General features: G+C 43.5%; 1 protein-coding gene across 1 annotated transcript in view; it reads left to right on the top strand.

Moving 5' to 3' along the window:
• The first annotated feature begins 7,355 nt into the window (after nucleotides 1-7,355).
• The window catches only part of LOC140064011 (apolipoprotein C-I-like), a 33,612-nt gene continuing 15,550 nt past the window's right edge, over nucleotides 7,356-25,417 (top strand). Inside the window, exons 1-2 of the mRNA XM_072110391.1 lie at nucleotides 7,356-7,396; nucleotides 13,960-14,038. Of these exons, the coding sequence (XP_071966492.1) occupies nucleotides 13,984-14,038 (55 nt within the window). The 5' untranslated portion in view covers nucleotides 7,356-7,396; nucleotides 13,960-13,983. The remainder of the gene's footprint in view (nucleotides 7,397-13,959; nucleotides 14,039-25,417) is intronic.

Below are 25,417 nucleotides of genomic sequence, written 5' to 3'. Positions count from 1 at the left end.
AGCAAGACACTGTCACCTGTCCCCAGTCTCGGCAGAGTAGGGCTGATCTTTACAGAAAGATGGTGAGGAAGTACGTAGCTGACCATACCATCGTCCTAAATGATCACACAGCTCCCTACAACTACTGGGTTTCAAAGCTGGACATGTGGCACGAACTGGCGCTGTACGCCTTGGAGGTTCTTGCCTGCCCTGCCGCTAGCGTCTTGTCCGAGCGGGTTTTCAGTGCAGCTGGTGGCATCATCACCGATAAGCGTACACGCCTGTCGACTGACAGCGCTGACAGGCTGACGCTTATTAAAATGAATAAAGGCTGGATTTCTCAGAATTTCCAATCTCCACCAGGTGAAGGAAGCTCAACCTGAATAATTGATCCACTCCTCCTCCTCCTCATTTTCCTCCTTCTCCTCCTCTTTGTACAGTAAAGCAGAGGAAAATGGCTATTTTTTGACAGGGCCCACTGGCTCTTGCTATAGTACTTCATGCATTTAATTTTTCTGGAGGGCCACCTACCCGGTCCTCTGTTTGAAACAATTTTTGTGAGTGCCACATACAGGCACTCAATCTATTCCATTTTACTGCAGGGCCACCTACCTGCTCCTCTGGTTTGAAACATTTTTGGGACTGCCACATACAGGCACTCAATCTATTCCATTTTACTGGAGGGCCACCTACCTGCTCCTCTGGTTTGAAAAATGTTTGGGACTGCCACATACAGGCACTCAATCTATTCCATTTTACTGCAGGGCCACCTACCTGCTCCTCTGGTTTGAAACATTTTTGGGACTGCCACATACAGGCACTCAATCTATTCCATTTTACTGGAGGGCCACCTACCTGCTCCTCTGGTTTGAAAAATTTTTGGGACTGCCACAGACAGGCACTCAATCTATTCCATTTTACTGCAGGGCCACCTACCTGCTCCTCTGGTTTGAAACATTTTTGGGACTGCCACATACAGGTACTCAATCTATTCCATTTTACTGGAGGGCCACCTACCTGCTCCTCTGGTTTGAAACATTTTTGGGACTGCCACATACAGGCACTCAATCTATTCCATTTTACTGCAGGGCCACCTACCTGCTCCTCTGGTTTGAAACATTTTTGGGACTGCCACATACAGGCACTCAATCTATTCCATTTTACTGGAGGGCCACCTACCTGCTCCTCTGGTTTGAAAAATTTTTGGGACTGCCACATACAGGCACTCAATCTATTCCATTTTACTGCAGGGCCACCTACCTGCTCCTCTGGTTTGAAACATTTTTGGGACTGCCACATACAGGCACTCAATCTATTCCATTTTACTGGAGGGCCACCTACCTGCTCCTCTGGTTTGAAAAATTTTTGGGACTGCCACATACAGGCACTCAATCTATTCCATTTTACTGCAGGGCCACCTACCTGCTCCTCTGGTTTGAAACATTTTTGGGACTGCCACATACAGGCACTCAATCTATTCCATTTTACTGCAGGGCCACCTACCTGCTCCTCTGGTTTGAAAAATGTTTGGGACTGCCACATACAGGCACTATCCAAATTAAATTGTCTCCATAGCAGCCTCCACACGTTGTCTCCATTGCTACCTCCAAAAGTCGTCCATATAGCTGCCTCCATACATCGTCCCTTTATCAAACGAGGTGTGTCAGGCAGAAATTTGGGTTGTTTTCATGGATTCCACATCAAAGTTGTTAACTTTGTCGCCACCCTGCTGTGTTATCCACAAAATATACTGGCAAACTTTTACCATTTAGGGATATTATTTCAGCGCTTCTTGCGCATCTGTTTACATTCCCCTCACCCGGCATATCCTAAACTTATAAGAACGCTACTACACTTGATCTTATACAAAAGGTTCTTAGAAGTGCTGTTTGGGGAGTAGCCTAGAGACAGGGGCTTGAATTGGCGAAAGCTCGCCTGGCAGCGGAGCGCCAGCTCCATGCGCATCATGCGCTTCTTGCGCATCTGTTTACATTCCCCTCACCCGCCATATCCCAAACTTATAAGAACGCTACTACACTTAACTTGGTGCAGGCTGGGACCGAGTCTGACCCTGGGGCTGGTCATATACTGCCGACGCAGAGAATTGCGGGGCCTACCTCGGTCCAGGTCTCAAAGGCCTACTATACCTCCTCCCACCCCTCCTCCACCTCCTCCTCCTCCGAATTACCATCCGTGGGCATGGCGCCATCAGTCGGTAGCTCTAGGCACAGCAGCAGTGCCGTCGCTAAGCGACAGCAGGCGGTGCTGAAACTGCTGAGCCTAGGCGATAAAAGGCACACCGCCCAAGAGCTATTACAGGGCATTCCACATCAAAGTTGTTAACTTTGTCGCCACCCTGCTGTGTAATCCACAAAATATACTTGCAAACTTTTACCATTTAGGGATATTATTTCAGCGCTTCTTGCGCATCTGTTTACATTCCCCTCACCCGCCATATCCTAAACTTATAAGAACGCTACTACACTTGATCTTATACAAAAGGTTCTTAGAAGTGCTGTTTGGGGAGTAGCCTAGAGACAGGGGCTTGGATTGGCAAAAGCTCGCCTGGCTGCAGAGCGCCAGCTCCATCCCAAGATCCAACTAACATAGTTGCAGCACCTTTAATCTACTACTAGTTCACTGCCTCCATAATAATAATAATAATAATCTTTATTTATATAGCGTCATCATATTCTGTAGCGCTTTACAAATTATAGGAAACAAATACAAATGTAATGTAACAGAGCACAACATTTGTATGGAACAACAGGAGTGAGGTCCCTGCTCGCCAGAGCTTACGGTTTATGAAGATGATGGGGTAACACGAGGTAAAAGAATATTTAATGGTCAAGCCATTCTTCTTAGGGAATAGAAAAAAATATAATAAATGGAATTGCTGTCGCTTGAACCACTCAGCCGTCATCTTATATACCAGGTCCAGGGTGAATGGGACTGCAGAGAAGTCTGGTGCCTGTTGGTTGCTGGATAACAGATGGGAGGACGACACAGGACGGGTTAGTAGAAGAGTTAAAACTTCATGCAGTTAATGAGTGTTATAGGCTTGCCTAAAGAAATGGGTTTTAAGAGCACGTTTGAAACTTTGGAGGTTAGGTATTAGTCTGATAGTCCGGGGCAGAGCATTCCATAGAATTGGTGCAGCTCTAGAGAAGTCTTGGAGACGCGAGTGGGAGGTCCGCACTAGGGTAGAGGTTAATCTAAGATCACTGGCGGATCTAAGAGCACGGGTTGGGCGATAGACTGAGATAAGAGAGGAGAGGTAGGGGGGTGCAGCATTATACAGAGCTTTATGGATGAGGGTTATTATTATTTTAAACTGTATTCGAAAGGAGACTGGCAGCCAGTGCAGCGACTGGCATGAACTGTAAGCATACATGGTCCCCTTATCAAACGAGCTGTGTCAGGCAGAATTTTGGGTTGTTTTCATGGCTTCCATGTTAACTTTGTCGCCACCCTGCTGTGTAATCCACAAAATATACTGGCAAACTTTTATCATGTACCGATATTATTTGAGCGCTTCTTGCTCACCTCCTTTGGTTCCTCTCTGACACCCATTGGTTTGAAGCCTGAGTCCAATTAGGGTATGTCGCCATGCCACTCTCTAGCCTGCTGCCGCTGCCTCTGCCTCTGCATGCCGTCCCCTATAGTGTCAGGGTCAATTATTGGATGTTTTACATGCTATCTAGCTTCATTCTGTCACTCTGTCATGGCCATGCTGTTGCCCATAATTTTGGCATAATGGTGCGATTAAGCAGCCTCAGAGGCATCCATGCATGCTGCCCCTGCTGTTTCCTGTCCATTTCCGTGGTGTTTCCATCCTTTTCTGAGGTTCCCAGGTGTTTGGCCAAGCTTCCCTGTGCAGAGCCTTGGTCCCCTTGAAAAATGCTCGAGTCTCCCATTGACTTCAATGGGGTTCGTTATTCGAGACGAGCACTCGAGCATCGGGAAAAGTTTGTCTCGAATAACGAGTACCCGAGCATTTTAGTGTTCGCTCATCTCTATTTCTTACCCATTTCCATGTCAATATTCCATCATCAGTAGAACCCACTCAAATCAAAAACCCCTCAAACAATGATTGTTCACAGATCTTTAACCCCTTAAAGACCAAGCCCTTTTTCGTTTTCACCTTTTCATTTATCACTCCCCACCTTCTATAACTTTTTTTTTCCATGTAAAGAGCTGTGTATGGGCTTGTTTTTATATTGACAGTATTTATTATTCCATGCCGTGTACTGGGAAGCAGGAAAGAAATTCTGAATATAGTGAAAATGATGAAAAAACTCATTTCTTGTGGGCTTGGATTTTACGTCTTTCACTGTGCGCCCCAAATGACATGTCTACTTCATTCTTTGGATCAGTACATTCACAGACATAACAAATTTGTATAGGTTTTATAATGTTTTCATACATTTACAATGAAAACCTCCTGCACAAAAAAAATTTCATAATTTTGCCATTTTTTGGCGCTAATAACTTTTTAATACTTTGGTTTGCATAGCTGTGGGTGATGTCATTTTTTTTTTACTTTGACTTTTGATGAAGTTTTAAATGCTACCATTTTTAGGACTGTGCGACCTTTTGATCACTTTTTATTGAATTTGTTATATTTTTCAAAATGGCAAAAAAGTGCCATTTGCCACTTTGAGTGCTATTTTCCATTACAGAGTTAAACACTGTGAAAAAACGTTATTATATTTTGATACCTAAAGTGTTTATGATTTTTCCTGTTTATTTATATGACTTCTAAGTAAAGGGAGGTGAATTTTTAGTTTTATTTTATAATAATTAATAATACCTTTTTTTTTACTTTATTTTTATTTTTACTATTTTTAGACCCCCTAGGGTACTTTAACCCTAGGTTGTCTGATTGCTCCTACCATATACTGCCATACTATAGTTTGGCAGTATATGGGTATTTTGCACGCCATCTATTACAATGTGCATATCGCACATTGTAATAGCCTAAAACTTGATAGCCTCTGATCTTTTTGTGACCCGAGGCTGTCATGGCAATGCATTGCTGCTCCCCGATGACATCACGGGGGGCAATGATACGAGCCAAGATGCCGGCAGCGATCAAAGGGTTGACACCCGGTGAGTATGAAGAGGGTCAAAGCCCGTCAGCCCGCTTCATACTCCCCCCTACGCAACAGGACGTACAATAACACCTTTTGACATTATGAGGTTAAAAATAATTAATGTTATTCATAATTCATAATTAAAAAATACTCAATGTTTATTTTCTAAACATTGATGCTTTCAGATAAATATGCATCAGCTCACTACTAAAACTAGGAGCTGCAGATTAATATGTTAAAGTGTATATAGCATATTTAAATTCTGTATACATATATAAGTATGAAAATACCTGAGGCTCCCTCTGCTGTTTTGGATTTACTAGCCTGTACCACCGCATTCGAGTGACAAGACCACCTGGCTCCCTGCAAAGTGTGGATGTGATGCACCACTATCACCATGACCAAGCCTGTCCAAAACATGCATTCAACTTTCAATACCCCAAATAATGGAGAGAAAGAGGAAGTTTGGGCCATATCACACATGGGCCATGTTCTGAATAAGGCATTTCCAAATTGTTGGTCCTTTAAATGCTACCAATCCAGCTGGTGGAGACAGTTATAAAAATCCTATAGCAAGATCTGTCATTCCCAGTTGCCACTACTTTTCTCGGCTGGCCATCACACCCTGTGCCAACAGGTTGTGGATGAAATTACATGTGCAGTGCGCAATGCCATTATTCCCAAAGTACCCCTCACAACTGAACCAGCAACACCTTGGGAGAGTTAGCATGGCTTCAATGTTTAATTCCTGTTCAATTTTCTAAAGTACTGAAGTACGGGTCCACCCTGTTTAATTTCCGGGTGGGGAAATAGGACACATAGTCAGAGTATGCCCCCTATGCCTTGGTGTTGCTATCCTGCCCTCTGCCATGTAGGCAGTCATAATGCATGTTTAGCATTTCTGGGACAAGAGGATCCGCCTGTCAACAGTCAATGCGGACATCCCACATTTAGGGCTCATGCCATGACCGTCAGGGGCCATAAATACGTCCCCCATAGACAGCTATTGCGCACTGGCTTGCTTGAGCCTGACTATCTTTGGCCGTAACTATGGCCATGTGGCTAGTATTTTCTATGGAGAGGGGCGGGGCGAGCAGTGTTCACCCCCTCCTCCTTTTCCGCGCACTGACGTGTGCCTGCCGGGCTATGGCACGGCAGGCATACGTTCGTGTGCATGAGTCCTTATTAAGATGAACCAGGCATGCATCCAACTTGAGAATGGATGCAGAGTTCAATGAAATATTTCATTAATTGGATTCTAACCACGGTGAGAGGATGGGTGTGTGGTTTTCCAACTGCTTCTTTGAAAGCTATGGTAAAAAGTGATTCTGAGCAACTTTAACCTCAATTACATTAGCATCATTCTATTTTATTTAAATACATTTTTAATCGTTTTATACTTTGCTTATTTTTTTATATTATTTTATTATTTTAAGTACTTTTTTTAGTCCCTTTTTGTCAACTTCCTTGTTATTACAACCATTTTTCAGCCCCCTACCCATTACTACCTCCATTTTGCAGTCATTTTTGAGTGCTAAATTCGGGTCTCCTGAATGCTGGTAATTTAGTGAACTTTAGTCCCAGGTTGCAAAAATCAACTAAGAGTTATTAAAGGTGTCCCAATGAAGCTTTATTGCTAATCCTTGTCAACCCAAAATGGTGAAAATATAGTTGCCATAAAACAGGGGCTATAAAGTAATTTTATCTGGAGTTAAACTTACAAAATATACCTCTTCCAACTTAAATACAAATTCAACTTAAGGACAAACCTATAGTGTTAAAAACCTGGGGACTGTTATTTAATAAACAATTTATTACATATTTATTAGATATATGGTCATTAAAAGTCACCACCAAGGAGTTATTTGTAGAAATAAGAACTATAAAAAACCAGCAGTGCAGTTTCTGCATAATACACATGGAAGGTAAAAGCCGATGTCAAACCAATTGCTATATCTAATAGCCTGCTCTTATGTGTTATATGAGCCCTGTGTAGTTTCGGGGGACTATATCCTACCACACCCTATGATGTCCATTTCACTTTGCACTGTACTGCAGTATTCCTTACAACCTTTGCTTTAATCGTCTGATTCACTTTATCTTATTTTTCTAACGTATCTGTGTTATTTCCCACAACTCCTTGTATCAGTACATTGTTGGTAACCTTTCCCCATTAATGCTTACCAAACTTTTTTAAATATCTGAACGCCTTTCATGAGAATATCTCAAATGACTAATCTTTTAATCCTCTTACATATAATTGCAGCTGTCCCCAGTAGGGCAGCACAATAATTTATCCTTCAACAAGACTGCACAAAGATGTGAGTATTAAACTAGCTGAGCCATATACCTAGGGTTATGAAGGCAGAACCCAGAGAGTTGGAAATAAAATTGCATATACTTCCAGGTTCCCATCTATTTGTATAATATTATATTATGAAGTCATTCATAATATGGATAAATATGAGTCACCATATTGAGCAGGAGAGGAAACAAAATACTAGTCCCAGGTTCTATAATTCTTAGCAGACTTCTAAAGACAGCAACAAGAAGATAGAAAAGCAGAGAGTTCTCAACATAAAAAAATATTCTTTTAAAGTCATAATTTATAGCACAGGTTTTCTTTAGAGGGATTGTCCAGCTGTATTATTTTCACCTTACAAAATAGCTTCCCCTCTCTACATCAATGGTCTTGGATTACATTGTTTGAGATATGTCCTTATATAGCAACATGCAGAGGTGTGATTTAAAGTTGCTTAGCCCCAATGCTAAATTTGCTGCTGACATTCAGCTAGAATGTGGTGCCTATAGTACTGCTCTCTTTCTGTAGTGAAGAGAAATATTTTGGCCTCTAAGGTTCATCGCCAAAACTCTAAACCCCCTTTAAATTACAAAATTTGCCGATTTGCATGGCAGATGAAAGACTGCACAGGCTTGTGTTGATATATGCCATGGGAGATAAAAGTCTGATGCTCAGTATTCCCATCTTTATCCCCCCATTCTGGCATAAAAAGAAGATTGCATCTATAGGCAGCTTTACTAAAGCCACACAGACTGGTAGTAGTGATGCTCACACCTTACACTTCACACATTCTAGCCATTGATGTGTACAATTTATGCTGACACCTCTACAGAAGATCAATTGTTTGATCTTAAATAGGGTTTATGTGATAGAAGTCCTTTTCTGGATTGGGATGATTGGGGTTTACTAGGGGTTTACCTGGTGGGGGTCAGTTGGGGCATTTTTCAGTAGATACAGCTGTGACTTTCACTATTTATGCCAATTGATCAGGAGCACCAAAAACAACAGGGTATAAGACTAATACAATTAACACATTAGACTTAACCATTTGTTTTGGTCTCATGTAAACAATATTTTTACCCATTCACCACCTTAAATTTTCTGGCACTATTTAGTGGCTGTAAAGGATGTGAGGGTTAGTGAAGTCTACACTAGATACACATCACCGGATCTCTTCATGAACAAATGACAAATTTATTTCAGGGCTTCCAGATACTCCTACAATGCATGTATCAGGAGAGATAATTTATAGTCAACATGTACCTATAGGAGTTCAGAGACAGGATAAAGTTTATTCAGAAACATAACTTCATAAGTAGCTATCTAGCATTAAAGGACATCTACCACCAGGATGAAGGACTGTAAGCTAAGCACACTGACATACTGGTGTGTGCCCCATCTGGCAGGATCTGTTCTTCTTTAAGCTTATTATGCTCTTGTTTTTAAGAAAAAAAGTCAAAATACAAATTGGTGAGGGCTATAAAATATAACTTTTAATATAAAATTTAAAAGATGCTGACAAACCTATCACACATAATAAGACAAAACATGCTGACCACGGTCTAGTTATTGGTACGTCTAGGGGGTACAATGACCATCACAATATGATGCAAACACAAACAGCATAAGGTATATAGACTCAGATTGTTGTAGGATGAGTATAGACAACCTGTAGAGAGAAAATATCCAAATGCAAACACATACAGCATCAAATCTATAGACTCAAGATGGGGAAATACAATGAGAGAGAAAAAATTGAAAAGATCTCACCCATCCCGTGGTAGGACAAGACGAGGGGGGTGGATGAAGGGTCACAGGCACATCATGGTCAGGAAAGGATGAATGAACTGCCCCTAGTTAGCCCTCTACTCCACTCGCCCTATACACCCAAATATAGCTCCTGTCCTGACAAGGACAGTCCCAGGTTATCCCTAGTTTATAGAATAGCCCTGGTAGGCCCTATGTGTACTAGAATCCAACAGCGTTCCCGACGCGTTTCCAGTGCCACAAACAGTGGAACTTTCTTCAGGGGAAAGAAATTTTAGTTCATAGTCCTGCTGCAAGGAAACTGACAATGGTCAGCAATCATGGATAAGCAATGGCCCAGTCCATTCCTGTAGCCTACAGGAATGGACTGGGCCATTGCTTATCCATGATTGCTGACCATTGTCAGTTTCCTTGCAGCAGGACTATGAACTAAAATTTCTTTCCCCTGAAGAAAGTTCCACTGTTTGTGGCACTGGAAACGCGTCGGGAACGCTGTTGGATTCTAGTACCCATAGGGCCTACCAGGGCTATTCTATAAACTAGGGATAACCTGGGACTGTCCTTGTCAGGACAGGAGCTATATTTGGGTGTATAGGGCGAGTGGAGTAGAGGGCTAACTAGGGGCAGTTCATTCATCCTTTCCTGACCATGATGTGCCTGTGACCCTTCATCCACCCCCCTCGTCTTGTCCTACCACGGGATGGGTGAGATCTTTTCAATTTTTTCTCTCTCATTGTATTTCCCCATCTTGAGTCTATATATTTGATGCTGTATGTGTTTGCATTTGGATATTTTCTCTCTACAGGTTGTCTATACTCATCCTACAACAATCTGAGTCTATATACCTTATGCTGTTTGTGTTTGCATCATATTGTGATGGTCATTGTACCCCCTAGACGTACCAATAACTAGACCGTGGTCAGCATGTTTTGTCTTATTATGTGTGATAGGTTTGTCAGCATCTTTTAAATTTTATATTAAAAGTTATATTTTATAGCCCTCACCAATTTGTATTTTGACTTTGATAGGGATGGTGTAATTTTTTGGCCTTTTCTATGGTACTTTATGATATATGAAATTAGGCCCCCACTGATAATTCTTTAAGAAAAAAAGGCTTTAAAAATTAAGCAAATGAGTCTGTGAGTTAACACCTATGACTCATTAGCATAATTTTAAAAGTTTTTTTTTTAAACCAGGACATAAGAAGCCAGAAGAAGAGTTGGTCCTGCCAGAGGGGTAACACACCGGTATGTCAGTGTGCTTGATTATAATCCTTCATCCTGGTGGTAGATGTAATTTAAAGAAAATCTTCTACCGCGATGAAGCATTGTAAACTGAGCACATTTACATGCTGGCGTGTGCACCCTATGGCAATATTTGCACTTCTTTTAGCTTCTAAAGCCCTTGTTTTTATGAGAAATGGTATAAAAAATATGCAAAAAATATGCAAATTGATATTTATGGAGCCTGGAGCCCCTAAAGCTAATTGCATAATTTAAAAAAGTGGGTTTTTTTTCATGAAAACAAGGTAATATAAAAGCGAAAAGAAAAGTGGATTCTGCCAGAGGAAGCACACACTAGCATGTAAATGTGCTTTGTTTACAATGCTTCATCTTGGTGGTAGATATACATTAATCCGTAATAAATATCACCTTCAAGTCCAACTAACAGATATATATTTCTGTTATGCAGAAAAGGGAAGATACCCTGAGGAAATATATTTGGGTGGAAAAGAGAGAATATGAATCTACAGTTATCCTATGTCTCGACAGGCGTTAACAAAATATACAACTGGATTGATATCAATGTGTGCAATAGGAGCATAATTTCCAACTCGAAGGAAAACTTGGGTAAATCTCACCAAGATAGAAACCAGAATGAGAAGAAAATGAGGAATAATTATTTATAGCTCATATAATTCACCTAATACTCAGCAAAAATAAGTGTGAAAACAACAAGTTATGAAATCCCTCTTTGCCCCAGGGTTACCCTCTGAAAAAAACATAAAAAAGTCATTGCCCTAGAATAACTAGAGCGAGATAGATATTATCCAAAAGATTGGAGCACTGCTGATAACCTCAATAAAATAGACATTTTTTAACTCAATTTTTATTGAAGTTTTTCATTTTCTTTACATATTAATACAGCCATGTTCTTATAACACATTGCAGTTATACACCTTTGTTTTTATTCAGGAATAATATGTATCAATCCATGTAAAAAGATCAATTAATATGTGACATAATTAGGTAAAATCCACATTGTGTGATCCTAATATCTCTTTAGGCTTGCCATACCTGGCATTTTGATATGTGAAATGCAGATTTCTGGAGAATGTGTAGCAAAGAGATTGGGCAAATCTTAATCAGGATCTTATGCTAACTTATTATTATATACTTTCCCTAGAATACTAGTTTCCAACAGTTGGCTACTAGCTTATAACTCCAAATCTGGATCTGTACTAGCTAAGTAAGCCAAAGTTTTAACAGTCAGTAAACTAACTAATGGTTCTTAACCGCATTAGCATCAAACACAATCATTTCTGAATTGACATGGGAGACTTTATGTCCCCAATGACTTGTCACTCTGTTAAGAGACAATTTGTTCTCCTCACACTTCATGTGAACAGGAGGTGGGAACTCCTGTAAGGAGGGGCCTGGGCACATAAGAGGATGTCTGCCTATAATCACAGGATCAGAAGCTTTTTTATCTGCCTCTAGGTAAGTGTGCCTCCAGCAGATAGGGTCATTAATGGATGGGCAATGTCTAAATATGTTGATGTTATGTAGTATGCAACTGATTTATTACTGAATATAGATAACAATACAACTGATAACAGTATCTGTCTTTATTACATTGTATAACATTTGTTTAGTCTCTTGTTAGTTGAATTGTGATAACTAATGGGGTCTTACACATCAGCTTTTTCTCCAATTTAATGAAAATGACTTACACTGCTCAAAAATGTTAAACATTCTTAATTTCATAAAATGTATGCATTAATGTGAATGAAAATCTCATGTGGAATAACACAATCTGCTGAGCGTGGCCAAATTTATTATATTAGAGATTAATCACTGTCATATTATATGTTCCATAGCACTGTATAAGGGTTTTCATCACTTGGGGTTGATATCCGTACCTGTTCACAATGAGACCCACAATCTAATTTCCTTAGATCACATACTTAAACTGGGGCTGATTTCATACCTAAGTGATTATTGCTTTGTTTGTTGTCATTCTATAAACTACAAAGAATAAATTGACACCACACCTAATAGATCTGATGCTTCTCTTCTTAACATATGCAGGGAGTCCACTGACCACCATAGAGATTATGTGGTTGTCCGCAATGTGTGGAGGTGCACCTCAGTAAATATTGATGCCCGGGTTTTGGGTTCCAACCCTCTTCTCCACTCACAGTAAAAATAGATTACTTTTAGGATTGTTGTAATTTCAAAGTCATTTTATTAAAGTGACGTTTGGGGCCAAATAGCACCTTTACCATTTTCTTGGACATCTTCGTCATTGTAGTAGGATATATGACTTGTGGAGTGATGTACTTTATCACTTGTCAGATACCTGCATTCATTTACCCTCCTACAGTGGTTCTACTGTACACCTTTACCTATAAGGCGCCGCTCCACAAGTCATCCATCCTTCTACAATGACGAAGATGCACAAAAAAATGTTAAAGGTCTCAGAATGCTGGGTCTCAGAACAAGAGATTTGAAAGCCATCTCCTTCAACACTGAAATGATAGCGGGAACAACCTAGAAAGGCCCTTAACAATATTTACTCGTTTATAAACTTGGCAAAAGTTTCAAGATTTTAGTAAAATTTGATTTTGATTGTCTAATATGCATAGGGCCTTTCAAATACCATAATGGTACTTCCAGTTAAAGAGTTTTAGCAGACTATACCTCCTGTGACTATTTTTTCTCTGGAAAACCTCCTTAAACATCTGCACAACTCCCGATTTGTAAGGCATTCTTTATCTTTCAGGGAGCTGCTTTGTTTACAAGTTGAGAAATCTAAAAGGTCACTCTTTGTAGTTTGGTTCGCAGATAAGAGAAGTTTACAGATAATGCTTGCAAATAAACACTACTTTGATGAGTTGTTTTTTTCTGTAAATAGACTGATGGCCAACATACATGTCACAACTTCTACAGAACACACAAACATTACCTGGAATTTTGTAGTTTCAAAAACCAGATGGAAAACACGAACATGCAGTATCATGAAGACCAGTAAATATAAGGGCTTGACCTCTTTAAAGCTCCTAAGGCTCTTCAGGTGTTGTCAAACTGTGAACAGCTGGTATTAAATGTAAACGTCACCTACAGTACATTGGGTGGGGGTGTTAATACATGGTCCTCATGTTGGTCCTCATGTCCTCAACTCTGGCCATATGCTACTCCAAGCAGAATTTGATATCATAGTGAAAGGTGGTCATAGTTCAAGGAATAGACAAGATAAACAGCCAATATCAAATCTTTGAAATGAGTTTACCATGGCGCCCCAGTATGCTGCGATCAGTAACATTACCCATTATCTGTAGAATGAATATTCAGTAATGATATACCCATATATCTGGAAACATTTTACGATGAATTTAACATATAGCATGCATTAACAGATACATATTATATTATATGTAGAATGCTGCCAGTGGTGTTAAAATTATAACTCTAAAAAGAATGAGACAGAGACACTGGTGACAAAACCCTATCACTAGGAATACATTCTGCCATAACTAATATCACTTTCAGGTTTAACCACATTAAACCATATAACTCCCTGTTTCTTTATCAGGTGTTGTCTCCGTCTGTGGTGAAGATGAAGCTGCTACTTGCATTGTCTGTTGTCCTTATTGTTCTGTCTGTGTTGACAGGTATGTTACAATAACTTATTTTTGTGCAAAAAGCACTATTAGATCAATAAGTATTACATTTGAATATATTTTGTCACCAGGGCCGGATTAAGGGTGGTGGGGGCCCCTGGGCACAAACTGGTGGGGGCCCTTCCAACAATGTTTTTGGAAGTATAAAGCCTGCTAGACTCTTTAGTATATAGCCTGCCAGAATCTGTAGTTTATAGCCTGCAGCCCCCTGTAGAATACAGCCACCAGTCCCCTAAAGAATACAGCCACCAGCTCCCTGTAGTATACACCCAAAAGCCCCCTGTAGAATTTAGCTGCCAGTCCCCTGTAGAAAATGGCCACAAAATAATAAACTTCATACTTACCCTCACCTTCCCTTCCAGTGATCCCATGATGCTCTTCCTCGCTCTTCAGGCAGCCACGGGCCACTGAAGGCACAGCTGCCATCGCTGGGGGAGATTGCTGATGCACTGTTTTAGCAGCAGCATGTAGTGATCGACTGACTGTCGGAAACTGGTGGGGGCCCCTTAAAAAGTGAAAGTGGTGGGGGCCCCGGGGCTCGAGCCCCAGGAGCCCCTCCTTTAATCCGGCCCTGTTTGTCACAGTAGTCAATACCTTTACAATGGATTTGCATTTTTAACTTTTAGGCTGTATGCAGGTATTTTATGTGGCATTTTCCTATCCTAGTTCAGAAACAATATTAGCTCTGTTTACCTGATACAGAGCCCCAGAAAACATCAGTGCATGTAGCTGCCACTAGAGGGGGCATATGAGCTTAGGACATACTGGGGGTCATTTATCAAGTTACTGTGTATACTCAAGTATAACCTGACCCAAGTATAAGTCGAGGCACCTAATTTTACCATAAAACAAACTTATTGGCTCAAGTATAAGCTTAAGTTGGGAAATGCAATAGTCACGGCCTCCTAGAGTAATGAAATGCCCAGCAGCTAGAGATGAGCGAGCACTAAAATGCTTGGGTACTCGTTATTCGAGAAACTTTTCCCGATGCTCGAGTGCTCGTCTCGAATAACGAGCCCCATTGAAGTCAATGGGAGACTCGAGCATTTTTCAAGGGGACCAAGGCTATGCACAGGGAAGCTTGGCCAAATACCTGGGAACCTCAGAAAAGGATGAAAACACCACGGAAATGGACAGGAAACAGCAGGGGCAGCATGCATGGATGCCTCTGAGGCTGCTTAATCGCACCATTATGCCAAAATTATGGGCAACAGCATGGCCATGACAGAGTGACCGAATGAGGCTAGATAGCATCTAAAACATCCAATAATTGACCCTGACACTATAGGGGACGGCATGCAGAATCAGCGGCAGCAGTGGCAGGCTAGAGAGTCTCATGGCGACATACCCTAAATGGACTCAGGTTTCACCAAAGGAGGTGAAATGATTTCCTATGTGAACAAAAGGTTGACGGTATATTTAGTCGATAACACAGCATGGTGGCAACATAGTGACCAAGTTCCATAACGTATCTGGTGAAACACCCGAAAAATGAGCCTGACACAGCTCTTTTGATAAGCGGGCGACATGTGGAGACAGCCATGGAGACGACTTCCATGATTAAGAGCGACAGTATGGGGCATTCATATTGCGCTGCTATGATTGCAACTTCAGGTCTCCAGCATGGCGGCGACAGATGGGCCGAGTTCCACTATGTATCTGGTGAAACACCTGAAAATTCTGCCTGACACAGCTCGTTTGATAAGGGGATGATGTGCTGCATATCCTCTCATGCTCCAGCGTCTGGGGTATAGAGAGTTGAAATGAGACATTGGTGGACGCTGTGGAGGATCGTGGAGGCAAAATGGACAGGAAACAGCAGGGGCAGCATGCATGGATGCCTCTGAGGCTGCCTAATCTTGGGATGGAGCTGGCGGTCCACTGCCAGGCGAGCTTTCACCTGTCCAAGCCCCTGTCTCTCGGCTCCTCCCCACCCAAAATGGGCCTGGGGGCCAGAAGCGTTTACTTTGAAAAAATTATAATTTTCAAATCAGGCCGGGTCGTTTGAATATTTCACCTAGGAATAATGGAATAGCATAGTGGTTCTATTTTTAATTGTTTTTACGGAAATGGTTCCATGATTAAGAGCGACAGTATGGGGCATCCATATTGCGCTGCTAAGATTGCAACTTCAGGTCTCCAGCATGGCGGCGACAGATGGGCCGAGTTCCACTATGTATCTGGTGAAACACCTGAAAATTCTGCCTGACACAGCTCGTTTGATAAGGGGACGATGTATGGAGGCAGTGAACTAGTAGTAGATTAAAGGTGCTGCAGTTAAAACTATGTTAGTTGGATCTTGAGATGGATCTGGCGCTCCGCTGCCAGGCGAGCTTTCGCCAATCCAAGCCCCTGTCTCTAGGCTACTACCCAAACAGCACTTCTAAGAACCTTTTGTATAAGATCAAGTGTAGTAGCGTTCTTATAAGTTTAGGATATGGCGGGTGAGGGGAATGTAAACAGATGCGCAAGAAGCGCTGAAATAATATTGGTAAATGATAAAAGTTTGCCAGTATATTTTGTGGATTACACAGCAGGGTGGCGACAAAGTTAACAAGTTTGATGTGGAAGCCATGAAAACAACCCAAAATTCTGCCCGACACAGCTCGTTTGATAAGGGGACGATGTATGGAGGCAGTGAACTAGTAGTAGATTAAAGGTGCTGCAGTTAAAACTATGTTAGTTGGATCTTGAGATGGAGCTGGCGCTCCGCTGCCAGGCGAGCTTTCGCCAATCCAAGCCCATGTCTCTAGGCTACTCCCCAAACAGCACTTCTAAGAACCTTTTGTATAAGATCAAGTGTAGTAGCGTTCTTATAAGTTTGGGATATGGCGGGTGAGGGGAATGTAAACAGATGCGCAAGAAGCGCTGAAATAATATTGGTAAATGATAAAAGTTTGCCAGTATATTTTGTGGATTACACAGCAGGGTGGCGACAAAGTTAACAAGTTTGATGTGGAATCCATGAAAACAACCCAAAATTCTGCCTGACACAGTTCGTTTGATAAGGAGACCATGTATGGAGGCAGCTATATGGACGACTTTTGGAGGCAGCTATGGCGATGACGTGTGGAGGTAGCAATGGAGACAACGTGTGGAGCCAGCTAAAAAGACGACATGTGGAGGCTGCTATGGAGACAATTTAATTTGGATAGTGCCTGTATGTGGCAGTCCAAAAAAGTTTTCAAACCAGAGGAGCAGGTAGGTGGTCTTCCAGAAAAATTAAATAGATTGAGTGCCTGTATGTGGCACTCCCAAAAATTGCTTAAAACAGAGGACCGGGTAGGTGGCCCTCCAGAAAAATTAAATACATAGAGTACTATAGCTAGAGCCAGTTGGCCCTGGCAAAAAATAGCCAGTTTCCTATGCTTTAGTGTACAAAGAGGAGGAGAAGGATGACAATGAGGAGGAGGAGTGCATACATTATTCAGGTTGAGCTTCTTTCACCTGGTGGAGAATGAAAATCCGGAGAAATCCAGGCTTTATTCATCTTGATAAGCATCAGCCTGTCAGCGCTGTCAGTCGACAGGCGTGTACGCTTATCGGTGATGATGCCACCAGCTGCACTGAAAACCCGCTCGGACAACACGCTAGCGGCAGGGCAGGCAAGAACCTCCAAGGTGTACAGCGCCAGTTTGTGCCACATGTCCAGCTTTGAAACCCAGTAGTTGTAGGGAGCTGTGTGATCATTTAGGACGATGGTATGGTCAGCTACATACTCCCTCACCATCTTTCTGTAAAGATCAGCCCTACTCTGCCGAGACTGGGGAGAGGTGACAGTGTCTTGCTGGGGTGACATAAAACTGGCAAAGGCCTTGTAAAGCGTACCCCTGCCAGTGCTGGAAAAGCTGCCTGCTCGCCTACTCTCCCTCGCTACTTGTCACGCAGAAGTACACCCTCTGCCGCTAGCGCTGTCAGAAGGGAAATACTGTTTCAGCTTGTGCACCAGGGCCTGCTGGTATTCATGCATTCTCACACTCCTTTCCTCCAGGAGAGTGAATACCCAGTAATCGGTGCTGGAATAAATTCTTTGAACGCGAGGGTCACGGGATAGGCAGCCTAGCATGAAATCTGCCATATGTGCCAGAGTCCCAACGCGCAAGAATTCACTCCCCTCACTGGCCTGACTGCCCATTTCCTCCTCCAACTCCTCTTCTTCTGCCCATACACGCTGAACAGTGAAGGACTGAACAATGGTCCCCTCTTCTGTCTCGCCAACATTCTCCTCCTCTTCCTCCTCATCCTCCTCCACCTCCTCCGATATGCGCTGAGAAACAGACCTAAGGGTGCTTTGGCTATCAACCAAGGAATCTTCTTCCCCCGTCTCTTGTGACGAGAGCAAAGCTTCCGACTTCATGCTGACCAGAGAGTTTTTCAACAGGCCAAGCAGCGGGATGGTGCAGCTGATGATGGCGGCATCGCCACTGACCATCTGTGTTGACTCCTCAAAGTTACTCAGCACCTGACAGATATCAGACATCCACGTCCACTCCTCATTGTAGACTTGAGGAAGCTGACTGACCTGACTACCAGTTCTGGTGGAAGTTGACATCTGGCAGTCTACAATCGCTCTGCACTGCTGGTAAACTCTGGATATCATGGTTAATGTTGAATTCCACCTCGTGGGCACGTCGCACAACAGTCGGTGAGCGGGCAGTTGGAGGCGGCGCTGCGCTGCCCTGAGAGTGGCAGCATCTGTGCTGGACTTCCTGAAATGCGCACCTTCGTGAGCAAATCAGACAGATTGGGGTATGTCTTGAGGAAACGCTGAACTATGAGATTTAACACATGGGCCAGGCATGGCACATGTGTCAGTCTGCCGAGTTGCAGAGCCGCCACCAGGTTACGGCCGTTGTCACACACAACCATGCCTGGCTTCAGGTTCAGCGGTGCCAGCCACAGATCAGTCTGCGCCGTGATGCCCTGTAATAGCTCTTGGGCAGTGTGCCTTTTATCGCCTAGGCTCAGCAGTTTGAGCACCGCCTGCTGTCGCTTAGCGATGGCACTGCTGCTGTGCATTGAGCTACCGACTGATGGCGCCATGCCCACGGATGGTAATTCGGAGGAGGAGGAGGTGGAGGAGGGGTGGGAGGATGAGGAGGCATAGTAGGCCTTTGGGACCTGGACCGAGGTAGGCCCCGCAATCCTCAGCGTCAGCAGTATATGAGCAGCCCCTGGGTCAGACTCGGTCCCAGCCTCCACCAAGTTAACCCAATGTGCCGTCAGCGATATATAGTGGCCCTGCCCGGCAGCACTCGTCCACGTGTCCGTGGTCAGGTGGACCTTGTCAGAAACGGCGTTGGTCACGGGCACGGATGATGTTCTCTAACACGTGCTTGTGCAGGGCTGGGACGGCACATCGGGAAAAGTAGTGGCGGCTGGGGACCGAATACCGAGGGGCGGCCGCCGCCATGAGGTTTCGAAAAGCCTCGGTCTCTACCAGCCTATAGGGCAGCATCTCCAGGCTAAGCAACTTGGAGATGTGGACGTTGAGGGCTTGGGCGTGTGGGTGGGTTGCGCTATACTTCATTTTGCACTCCAGCGTCTGGGGTATGGAGAGCTGAACGCTGGTGGATGCTGTGGAGGATCGTGGAGGCGAAGATGGGGTTTTTTCGCACGGGAGGTGTTTGGGCCGTGGTCCTGGGCAGGGGGCTGACTAGCAGATGACACAGGGGAAGGAGCAGTGGTGTGCCCGGCCGGAGGTGAACGGGCTTGGTGCCATTGAGTGGGGTGTTTAGCATTCATATGCCTGTGCATACTGGTGGTAGTTAAGCTAGTAGTGGTGGAACCCCTGCTGATCCTGGTTTGGCAAAGGTTGCACACCGGTCATCCGGTGTTTCTTTAAAGAACCTCCAGACTTCTGAAAATCTAGCCCTCGCCACGGGAGCTTGACTACGGGCAACATTTGGCGCTGATGCACCAGCTCTGGCCCTGCCTCTCCGTCTGGCCCCACCACTACCTCTTCTAACCTGTTCTGCTATAGGACTCGCCTCTGTCTCAGAAGCACTGTGTTCACCCGGCCTATCAACCCAGCTTGGGTCTGTCACCTCATCATCCTCCGATCCCTCAGTCTGCTCCCCCCTCGGACTTCCTGCCCTGACAACAACTTCACCACTGTCTGACAACCGTGTCTCCTCATCGTCTGACACCTATTTACACACTTCTTCCACTACGTCAATAATGTCATCATCACCCACAGACTGCGACTGGTGGAAAACCTGGGCATCGGAAAATTGCTCAGCAGCAACCGGACAAGTGGTTTGTGACTGTGGGAAGGGTCCAGAAAACAGTTCCTCAGAGTATGCCGGTTCAAATGCCAAATTTTGCTGGGAGGGGGCAGACTGGGGGGAAGGAGGCTGAGGTGGAGGAGCTGGAGGAGTGCTGATTTCGGTGACATGGGTGGACTGCGTGGAAGACTGACTGGTGGACAAATGGCTAGAAGCATTGTCCGCAATCCACGACATCACCTCTTCGCACTGTTCCGGCCTCAACAGTGCTCTACCACGAGTCCCAGTAACTTGAGACATGATGAACCTAGGGAGTGTAGCTCTGCGGCGTTCCCCTGCTCCCTCATCAGCAGGTGGTGTCTCACCCTGCCCAGGACCACGGCCTCTGACCCCTGCAGTAGTTGGACGCCCACGTCCACGCCCTCGTCCTCTACCCCTAGCCCTCGGGTTAAACATTTTCCAAATTAAAGTGTAAACTTTTGATTATTTTTTTTTTTGTGTGTTTACCGTATTTTTCGCCCTATAAGGCGCACCGGACTATAAGGCGCATTAGTCCGATGCGCCTTATATATGTAATAATTCCATATATAAGGCGCATCGGACTATAAGGCGCGGGGTCCGGGGGCGGAGCGGAGATCCGACAGAACGCGACGGGACGCGACGCCGGGACGCGATGGGACGCGAGGCCGAGACGCGACGGGGAACGCGGGAAAGGTGAGCGGGGAAGGTGAGGGGGAGGTGGAGGAGGGCAGCGGACCATACTTACATAGGTCCCCGCTACCGGAGCCAGCAGATCTCCAGCGGGAACTGCAGACCACGCGGCAGAAGTTGTTCGTGCCGCGTGGTCTGCAGTTCCCGCAGGAGATCTGCTGTCTCCGGTCTCCGGTAGCGGGGACCTATGTAAGTATGGTCCGCTGCCCAGCGCCATACATAGGGCGCACCGGACTATAAGGCGCACTTTGGATTTCCACGGAAATCCAAGGCTTTTAAGTGCGCCTTATAGTCCGGAAAATACGGTATTTTTTTTTATTTTTATTTTTTTTAACAAAACGATGCTATCCTATTGCTATGGCTAGTTTCTAACCTACACTGACAGCACACAACTGGATTTTGTGCTGTGTCTGATGACTTTGAGCTATAAAATGAAATAAAGGTAAAAAAAAAATAAATCAGCAGACTCTGCCTAATTCTAATCAAACCCCTAATAAATTGTCCCACTTTGGTGTTTGAGGTGGATATGCGTGTCACTAAGAGCTAAACACAACGGTCGCAGGTCTCCCAGCAAATTCCTCACAATATGGTACTAGCTGCACTACTAATGCCAGCAAGCCCAGCCACAAGCAAACAAAAAAAAGGAAAATATAACGCTATTGTAGGCCTAAGTAAGCCGTTGGGGTTCTCCTCTGGCTATTTTGTAGCCTACACTGAAAGCACTCTGCTTTGCAAGATGAGTTTGAGCTATAAAATGAAATAAAGGTAAAAAAAAAATAAATCAGCAGACTCTGCCTAATTCTAATCAAACCCCTAATAAATTGTCCCACTTTGGTGTTTGAGGTGGATATGCGTGTCACTAAGAGCTAAACACAACGGTCGCAGGTCTCCCAGCAAATTCCTCACAATATGGTACTAGCTTCACTACTAGTGGCAGCAAGCCCAGCCACAAGCAAACAAAAAAAAGGAAAATATAACGCTATTGTAGGCCTAAGTAAGCCGTTGGGGTTTTCCTATGGCTATTTTGTAGCCTACAATGAAAGCACACTGCTTTGCAAGATGAGTTTGAGCTATAAAATGAAATAAAGGTAAAAAAAAAAAAATCAGCAGACTCTGCCTAATTCTAATCAAACCCCTAATAAATTGTCCCACTTTGGTGTTTGAGGTGGATATGTGTGTCACTAAGAGCTAAACACAACGGTCGCAGGTCTCCCAGCAAATTCCTCACAATATGGTACTAGCTGCACTACTAATGCCAGCAAGCCCAGCCACAAGCAAACAAAAAAAAGGAAAATATAACGCTATTGTAGGCCTAAGTAAGCCGTTGGGGTTCTCCTATGGCTATTTTGTAGCCTACAATGAAAGCACACTGCTTTGCAAGATGAGTTTGAGCTATAAAATGAAATAAAGGTAAAAAAAAATAAATCAGCAGACTCTGCCTAATTCTAATCAAACCCCTAATAAATTGTCCCACTTCGGTGTTTGAGGTAGATATGCGTGTCACTAAGAGCTAAACACAACGGTAGCAAGTCCCCCTGCAAATTCCTCACAATATGGTACTAGCTGCACTACTAGTGCCAGCAAGCCCAGCCACAAGCAAATAAAAAAAAATGTATAACGTTATTGTAGCCCTAAGAAGGGCTGTTGGGTTCTTGTAGAATCACTCCTGCCTAACACTATTCTAATAGAACACCCTAACGCTTTCCCTGACCAGCAGCAGCTCTCTCCCTAGCGGCATCCAGACACAGAATGATCCGAGCAGAGCGGGCAGGGGCTAGTCTATTCCAGGGTCACCTGATCTGGCCAGCCAACCACTGCTATCGACGTGTAAGGGTACCACGTCATGCTGGGTGGAGTGCAGAGTCTCCTGGCTTGTGATTGGCTCTGTTTCTGGCTGCCAAAAAGCAAAACGGCGGGAGATGCCATTTTCTTGAGCGGGCGAAGTATTCGTCTGAGCAACGAGCAGTTTCGAGTACGCTAATGCTCGAACGAGCATCAAGCTCGGACGAGTATGTTCGCTCATCTCTACCAACAGCCTTTCCTCACTAAAAAAATGCCTAGCAGTCTTACATTACTCATGAAATACCCCATGCCCAGTAATGAAATGCCCCATGCAACCTCTACCAGCTCAGTAATGATATGCCCCATGCAGCCTCTTCCAGCAATTTTATGCCCAAACAACCCTCCCCCAGCAATGATATGCCCCATGCAGCCTCCCCTGAGTAATGATATGCCCCATGCAGCCCTCACCCAGTAATATTATGCCACATGCATCCCTCCCCCAGTAATGATATGCCCCATACAGCCATCCCTGATTAATGATATGCCCCATGCAGCCTCCCCAAGTAATAATATGCCCCATGCAGCCATCTGCAAGAATTATTTGCCCCATGCAGCCCTCCCCCAGGGAGGATAAGCCCCATACAGCCCTTCCCCAGGAATGATATGCTCCATGCAGCCCTCCCCAGTAATGATATGCTCCATGCAACTCTCTACAGTAATGATATGCCACATGCAACCCTCCCCCAGTAATGATATGCCACATGCAGCCCTCCCCCAGGTATGATGTGCCCCATACAGGCCTCGCACAGTAATGATTTGCCCAATGCAGGCCCCCTACAAAAAAATGCCCTGCAGCAGACCCCTTAAAAATTATAAACTTAATACTTACCACCGATGCTCACCCCAAATCTTCTTTTGTTTGTGTATCGCTCATTGCTCACAGCATCTTTCTGGCAGTGCAGGCAGAGGCGCTTCTGTGCTCTACCTGTGCAAATGTTATGACTTCATGCAGGAGCGACACTGACACTTTATAGCGTGTGTACAACTTTATTTTAGTAATATCTCAATTAACTTCAGAGTTTACCTAGCCTGGTTAGCCACTGGGAGCTAAGGCTAGTACATGTCGAAGTAACCTCTGCAGTTAACTTCCATACTACTAAAATAAAGTTTTTTAACACCTTAATGATGTGCGCCTTTGGGTGCAGGTACATGGAGAGGGCTCATGGGTGTTATCCCCATGATAGCCCCTGGCTAAGCTGCTGGCGGATTTAAAAAGATGGCGGCACATGGGTGACAATTGACGGCACTTCTTCCCCTTTCCCTAGAGCTGATATAAATATAAATAAAGAGTAAAAAATCATAAACACATTAGGTGTCCCCACGTCCTAAAATGAACGATCTATCAAAATATAGATTGATATCCTATCAATTATAGCATTGAAAACCTCATCAAAAATTATTAGTGCCAAAAATGGCAAAATCAAAAAAATTTGTTTTTTTTTGTACAGGATGTTTTAATTTTTGTAAATGTATAAAAGCATTATAAAACCTATACAAATTTGGTATCCCCATGATTGCACCAACCTAAAGAATGAAGTAGACATGTCATTTGGGTCGCACAGTAAAAGCCGTAAAATCCAAGCCCACAAGATGAGGACTCAAATGTGTATTTTACCATTTTCACTGCATTTGGATTTTTTTTTGCTGCTTCCCAGTACACGGCATGGAATATTCAATACCATCACTATGAAGTTTAATTTGTTACGCAGGAAAGCTGTCACAGAGCTCCTTACGTGTAAAAATAAAAAAGTTATAGATTTTTGAAGGTGGGGAGTGAAAAATGGAAATGAAAAAAAAAAGGGCCAGGTCGTTAAGGGGTTAACAATTTAGGTTAGGTTCCAGGATTATTAAATTACAGATTAGGGTAGAGGAAGGCAGGAGTAATCTATCCTCAGATCTTCTACTGATAGTAGATTCCTCACAGTAGGTCTCCTTTAAATCTCTCAATTCACTTTTCCATTCCTAGCTTTCAATTTGCACCTTTTTTGCATCTTTTTCCTCCTTCAATAAAAGAATCTTGCTAATGCCAACGTTTTGGCGCAATTCAGTAAATTTTCACAAATAAAAATCCAGTAAAAGCTACTCATATGATACATACATCAGCAAAAAATAACACTTTTCAAATGCTAACCTTCATTCTTTATGATGGTGAGTCACTAAATGGTCTCCCCCTCTTACTAATACCAGCACTGTCTTATTTACTTCACCTGATATCCTGAGTTGGAAATAATAGCCCTACTGAATTACCTTCTAAATTGTGTGCAAATCCCTGTTTGTCTTTTAGTGTGGAAAGCTCTACGGTTAACCCCTTCAGGACCAAGCTCTTTTTCATCTTAAGGATCTGATTTTTAAAATCCGCCACTATGAGATTATAAATTTACATTTTGAGATTATTTTTTCACTTCACCATAGTGGTACATTTTGGTTGAAATGTTATGCACTTATTTATGAAAAATGTCAAATTTGGTGAAAATTTTGAAAAAAATGTGCGATGTATTGATTTCTAAATGATGCGCTCATCATACAGTTAGCAACCAATTTGGGAGGTTGAACTAACTAACATTAACCATATGCCTGCTTTATATTGACA

Source organism: Engystomops pustulosus, chromosome 6 (genome assembly GCF_040894005.1).
Source record: "Engystomops pustulosus chromosome 6, aEngPut4.maternal, whole genome shotgun sequence".
NCBI lineage: Eukaryota > Metazoa > Chordata > Amphibia > Anura > Leptodactylidae > Engystomops > Engystomops pustulosus.
This window is presented reverse-complemented; position numbering and strand designations above follow the sequence as displayed.